At 36.8% G+C, this 6,209-nt stretch overlaps 1 protein-coding gene across 1 annotated transcript; it reads right to left on the bottom strand.

Annotated features, from left to right (window-relative positions):
- Positions 1 to 518: 518 nt before the first annotated feature.
- On the bottom strand, positions 519 to 3,226 carry LOC106313497 (reticulon-like protein B21). The gene is made up of 8 exons (XM_013751309.1): positions 3,089 to 3,226; positions 2,022 to 3,014; positions 1,890 to 1,949; positions 1,597 to 1,774; positions 1,352 to 1,502; positions 1,207 to 1,276; positions 1,059 to 1,124; positions 519 to 983 (listed from the first exon to the last, which is right to left on the bottom strand). Exons 2-8 carry the CDS (start codon positions 2,920 to 2,922, stop codon positions 664 to 666), a joined length of 1,746 nt encoding a protein of 581 aa, XP_013606763.1. The 5' UTR covers positions 2,923 to 3,014; positions 3,089 to 3,226; the 3' UTR covers positions 519 to 663.
- Positions 3,227 to 6,209: the final 2,983 nt, after the last annotated feature.

Genomic DNA, 6,209 nt, shown 5'->3' with positions numbered 1-6,209 from the left:
CTCTTCTTTTCAAAAACCCAACAATGATAAAACTTAATACACACAACTGACATAATATTTCAAAAATCAACATAATTCTAATGATTACTGAGAATAGATATAAAATAAAAATGGGAATGTACAATTGTAAAGCACAATTTAGTCAAACTAAAGGACCATAATATTAAAAAAAAATGCCATAATATCTTAGCCACCATAATATTCCATTTCCGACAATCATGTATGATAAAACGTTTTTCAACATATTATTTTATACCTATAAATTAACCAAATCTTTAAACACACAAAACAAATATTTTGTATCATTTATTAATAAGTATCTGAAATTGATATCATTTGTTTTTCTGATAGTATTTATGTAATATAATATAATTTTTTTTTGTATGGTAACATACACATCTTTTGAAAATTCAAATCTAAAACACAAACCACAAAATCATACAAAAAATAATAACTTAGATCATAAGTAAAGTATATCCCGCCCCGCCCGTAGGACGGACCGACCCTAGTAAATAATATAATAAACTATTTAACTCCGTGCTTTAAACGTATAAAAGCTGTGTATATATAGATATAGAGTGGAGTAACTAAGGTAACAGGGGACCTAACGAAAAACTAAAGAGATTACATGATGTTTATATATGGGAGGATAAAAAAGAATGTTCAAGAAATTTTCTTGAGTTTATTAGGCATCATCGTGTAAGTAGCTCTTTCGGGTTTATGAATGGGTTTAGGAACTAGTTCTTCTTCTTCAACATGGTCGTCATCTACATGTTCCTCATCATCAAGGTCATCTTCTTGATCAGCCGTCCAAATCATCTTCTCCTGATAGTATTTAAAGGCAACGAAGAGCATGAATGCTGCCCATACACGGGCAACGACGGATGAGAGGTTCCAGACGAGGGTGAAGAGTGCCAACGCCACTGCCTTTTTGTGACTACACGATTCCCATGCATCCCTGAATCTTTTCATCCAGAACTTCCCTGTAATGTACACAACATGTTTGATTAGATTGTCTTAACGCGAGATGTAACAGAAACAATAGGAGTTTTAATTACCGTAAGCAGAGAAGTGTGTTGAGTAGGAGATGAAGATTTTAGGTACTGTGAATGCTCCCAAAAAGCCTGTTATCACACAAACAAACACTGACATGTCACAATGCCATTTTCTAAATCAAGTAACCTTAAGGGGTAAAAGAAAAATTACCAAATTTGGCAAGGTTCCAAAGAGTGATAGAAGAGCCACACCTCGCCAAGACGAACAACACCACTCCCATCTGCACATAACCATCATTATCATCTACTTTGGGTTAAGGTCAATAGAGGGAGGAAGCTGGAGAAGAGGGACTAACCTTGAGTGTGGTGGAAGGATCGCCGGAGAAAAGGGCTCTGAGTTGAAGCAGAGACTCGTTGAGGTAAGGCATTATGACTCTAAGCATCCTCTTCACATCTTCTTCTCTTACTCCAACTCCTCTATGCCTCTCTTCCTCCTCCACTACTCCCCTTTGGCCATTCACATATATTCTCTCAGACTCTTGAGTTTCAAACCCAAACATGCAAAGAGACAAGGACAGATAGGTATCCATGTAACATTTACCTGCGGATCACGGCTTTGAATACGAACATGACGCCAAGATAGATGAGTCCCACATACGCTACCACTGATATGAAGCTGACGTTGAGATCATTGGCGTATGAGGAAGAGACAATGAGGAATGTTCCGAGGCCGAACACAAGCGCCGACCTTGATGCATCTCTCCACATCACCAGATCCACTGTTTCATTTCATTCAAACCTATTGTGATTAAAAACTCTGTTTTTCTACAGAACATACTGAATCAAAGGTTATGATAGATGGGATTATGCATACTTAGTCATCAAGAATCTTACCGAGACTCTGTAATTTGCTCTGCGAATGAGTAAAGTTCTCTTCTTTCTCAGCAAATGTACCTAGAAACAGTTGTCAGAAACAGAGGATCATGGGAAACAGAGTAGGAAAGCACTGAGATTGGGATTAAGAACCTGTGCTTGGTGGGACCGTATAAACGGAAGCTGCCCCTTTTATCACAGGCGGCGGAATTTTACGGACGGCGGAGGGAGATGGAGCTACTCTGTTGTGAGATTGACTGTACTTTTTAATCTCAACATCAACAACTCTGTTTTTGCTATCCTCCTTGGGGGCATTCATCTCTTTTACATCAACACTCTTCTTCTCCACTTCTTCTTCCTCGTGATCGCCACTGTCAATCTGCTCATCTTCCTTCGAATCAGCGAAGACGGCTATCTCCTGACAGACATCGAGATCTTTGACTTCCTCCTCTGTGAGCTGCTTCTTTTCGTCAACGGTCTCCTCTGTTTTTAAATCTACATCCTCTGTTTTCTCATTAGTTTTCTCCGAGCTCTGAGCTGGCAATGAGCTCACTTTCCTCAACGCAACTGTATCTAACTCACCGGACTTTACGATCGCCTTACAAAGCTCCGATCGGATCTTCTTAACCCGACCCGGAGTCTTCTCACCTCCTTCTACGGAATCAGATCTCGCCTTCTTCAACGCCACCGACAAAGTCAAACTCTTATCACTTGACTCGCTAGAGATCGATCTCCTCGGCGTCATCGGAGGAGTAGTACCAATGGACCTCCTCGGCGTCGTCACCGCAGGAGGAGTAGCACCAATCGATCTCGGCCTCGCGAGCTTCACATCTGTCTTCCATGCGGGTCGCTTTCCGTTAACCCCCTCCTTTAAGCTCATCTGCTTGTTACAATTCTTGTCTCCTCCGTCGACAGCTTGGAGATGAGTGGCCTTGACGATGGCGTTATTAACACTAGCTTCGTCGTCGCTCTGCATTCTCGCTTCCCAAACAGAGCCTGCAGCTACAACGGCTCCTCCAACGCCAATTCTTCTTGTTCTGCTGTTTGGGTCCATGCTCTGTCCTTTTTAAGTCACTGTCTTACCGGTGATTGAGTTGAAGTTGTGTGGGGTAGAGAGTAAAGTGGTAATGATAATGAGCCTTGAAGCTGAAGGAAGAAAAAAAATGGAGGTTGTTGGATGGATACACCGAAGTCAGATAATTGAATTTCATCTAACTTACTTCTCACTGAGGGGACATATCTTTTTGTGTCATGAATCCTGAGACTGTAGGTAGATCAACCTAAAAGACTTTGCATGTGGTTTAGTACTGCAAAGATGCTGCTTAGACATAATCATTAAGGTTTATCATCACAATCTCCACTTTTCCTTTATTCTTTTTCTAACAGCTTAAAAAAAATTTAAACATTTTTTCTTTTGCTTTATTTCACTTCCTTTATCATAATGTTTACGTTATCCATCAATCAACATGTGTCGTGTAAACAGATGAATTGATTCCTCTTCCTCTTATCTATTTATTTGGGGTCTTCTTCTTTAAGCACAAGATTCGAGTATCAAGATTTTGATTAACTATAGAAATTGCAGGCAATGATAGAAGCAATGGGCTTAGACTTTAGACGTAATACTGCATATAAAGATCCATCCTTACTTCATCTAAACAGCACTTTAAAGAATAGCTGTTGGATTGATTAGGTTCTGACTTTTTAATTTCCATCAACTAAAACAAGAAGAATATTTATGGCATTTGATTCTTGTCTCATTCATTTCAGGCAATTTAATACTACTACATACAAACACAGAGCTGTATATCCAATTTAAACGAGATCGGATTTAAGAAAGGATGTCATTTTGGGGATAGTCAAATTAAAACCATTTTCTTTTTAACAAACGTTGAGTGTGTGGAATGAGAATGAACAAATAAATCCAATGTAACGGCTTGTTTTTATTCGGATAGTTCCTTTTTTCTTTTTAAAAAGCTGTCACCAGATCGGTGAAATGAGAGCACCACCGACAACTTTTTCTATGACGAAAAAGCTCTTTATATAAATTAACCGATATGTACAAGAAAAAAAAACACAACCGATAGTATTTATTTTGTATCAACATATACAACTGGTAGTTTTATTAGATAGATAGATTTGCAAGCATACATATATAGTACATTTGTATTAAACACTCGATTACCATGAGATCCATGCTTGTATATCTTGGATGAACTACTCAACCTAATAAGTAAAACTAATTAACACCTATAGCAAATCTCGGTCTCCGTAAGACAAGTGCCAAGTTGCAACTGCGTGCATTCGCATGTGTTTAATCTTACTAATTAATTTGTTACATGGTACTATATTATATTAATCAAAAGTTAAGACTCCAATTAATTTTGGAATCGAATCGGAGTAGCTTAGACGGCACGTGGTCGAGTGGGAGAGCACGTGACTCATGGCACTTTTCCCCATGCACTGTCCGCTCTCTTATGTCTGCATGATGCATGCAACTTCTTTCTCTCTTTACATTTTTTTTCTCTACATAAAAATACGCTAAGACCATGATTAACCCGAAGTTCTCAGAGTGGAGTTCTCAGCGGAATATAAGAATCCGTCTATTAACTTTTAACTAAAAAAACTAAGAACTGGTTCTTAAATAAGAGTTTTAAAAACCGGTTCTTAACTTTTTTAGTTAAAAGTTAAGAGACGGGTTCTTATATTCCGTTAAGAACTCCACTATAATCATGCCGTAAAGACATTAGACATTAGACATTAGTAGGGTTTAAGAATTTCTTGTTAGCCCCAATTACCGTGGCAACAATTTGTCGCAACAAGCCAGCATATAATATTTTTAAATTAAAACTGGCTGACTGCCATTGACATATACCTAAACCTAGGCCTGAAACTTTTATCCGAAATCCGGATTCGATCCGGATCCGATCCGAAAATCTGGATATCCGAGGGACCGAATCTGGATAGTAAAATGTTGGATATGTCAAAGCCGGATCCGGATCCGGATATCTTAATTTTTTGGTCTGGATATTCGGATCCGTAAGTTTTATTAGTAAATATTTCAAAAATAGTAATATCTATATATAAAAATTAATTTTATTTAATATATTTTCATTTTTATAATAGTATATATAATTTTATGTAAATTTTGTAATATTATACATAAAAATAATTAAAAAAATTATATATTTTTTATTTTAAAATTATTGTTCATATTTTACAGGGCAAATCTCCAAAATAGCACATTTCTAAGTTTATGTCACAAAAATAGCCCTCAAAAACTAAAATGACCAAAATAGCATTTTATCTTTTGAAAAATTTAAATTTTTTTTATTTTTCAAAATTTGAAATCTTATCCCAAAACCCCACTCCCAAACTCTAAACCCTAAAATCTAAACTCTAAACCCTAAAACCTAAACTCTAAACCCTAAACCCTAAACTCTAAACTCTAAACCCTAAATCATAAACCCCACTCCTTAACTCTAAACCCTAAACCCTAAATCCCACCCCTAAACTCTAAACCCTAAACCCTAAACTCTAAACTCTAAACCCTAAATCATAAACCCCACTCCTTAACTCTAAACCCTAAACCCTAAATCCCACCCCTAAACTCTAAACCCTAAACCCTAAACTCTAAACTCTAAACCCTAAATCATAAACCCCACTCCTTAACTCTAAACCCTAAACCCTAAATCCCACCCCTAAACTCTAAACCCTAAACCCTAAACTCTAAACTCTAAACCCTAAATCATAAACCCCACTCCTTAACTCTAAACCCTAAACCCTAAATCCTAAATCCTAAACCCCACCTCTTAACTCTAAACCCTAATGTCTAATTAATTTACCATTGGGGTATAAGTGTATATTTATCTCTTTTGATAAAACATTAAGTGCTATTTTGGTCATTTTTATTCTTAGAGATTATATTTGTGACGAAAACTTTTTAATGCTATCCTAGTCATTTTTTCTATTATATATATATTAATATTATTTTTTATTTATTTTAAGAATTCAAATCCAGATCCGGATATCCACCAGATATTACAATTTTTAGAAGCATCCGGATATCCGAGAACCCCGGATCCGGATAAGGATATTAAAATTATGGATACGCCGGATAAGGATCCGGATCCGGATACCTTAAAATTGTCCGGATACCCTGATCCGTCCTAGACCTAGGCTAAACCCAATATACACACACTAGTCTTAAATTTTCACTGACTATATTAAAATTCAAACAAAAAAGCAATAACGAATATGACTCAGTACCCAATATGCGTATCTTATGGGGATGGGGATATTGAATTCCTCCCAGTTCACAATCTTAAATACATTTAATACGCG

Source organism: Brassica oleracea, chromosome C9 (genome assembly GCF_000695525.1).
Source record: "Brassica oleracea var. oleracea cultivar TO1000 chromosome C9, BOL, whole genome shotgun sequence".
NCBI lineage: Eukaryota > Viridiplantae > Streptophyta > Magnoliopsida > Brassicales > Brassicaceae > Brassica > Brassica oleracea.
This window is presented reverse-complemented; position numbering and strand designations above follow the sequence as displayed.

Bases quoted from the DNA above. Each gene is read 5' to 3' on its own strand.
- LOC106313497 (XM_013751309.1), bottom strand. From the start codon at position 2,922: ATGGACCCAAACAGCAGAACAAGAAGAATTGGCGTTGGAGGAGCCGTT. The intron at 1,950-2,021 runs GTTCTTAATCCC...AACTGTTTCTAG, and splicing joins TACGGTCCCACCAAGCACAG to GTACATTTGCTGAGAAAGAA. The intron at 1,775-1,889 runs GTAAGATTCTTG...GAAATGAAACAG, and splicing joins GAGCAAATTACAGAGTCTCG to TGGATCTGGTGATGTGGAGA.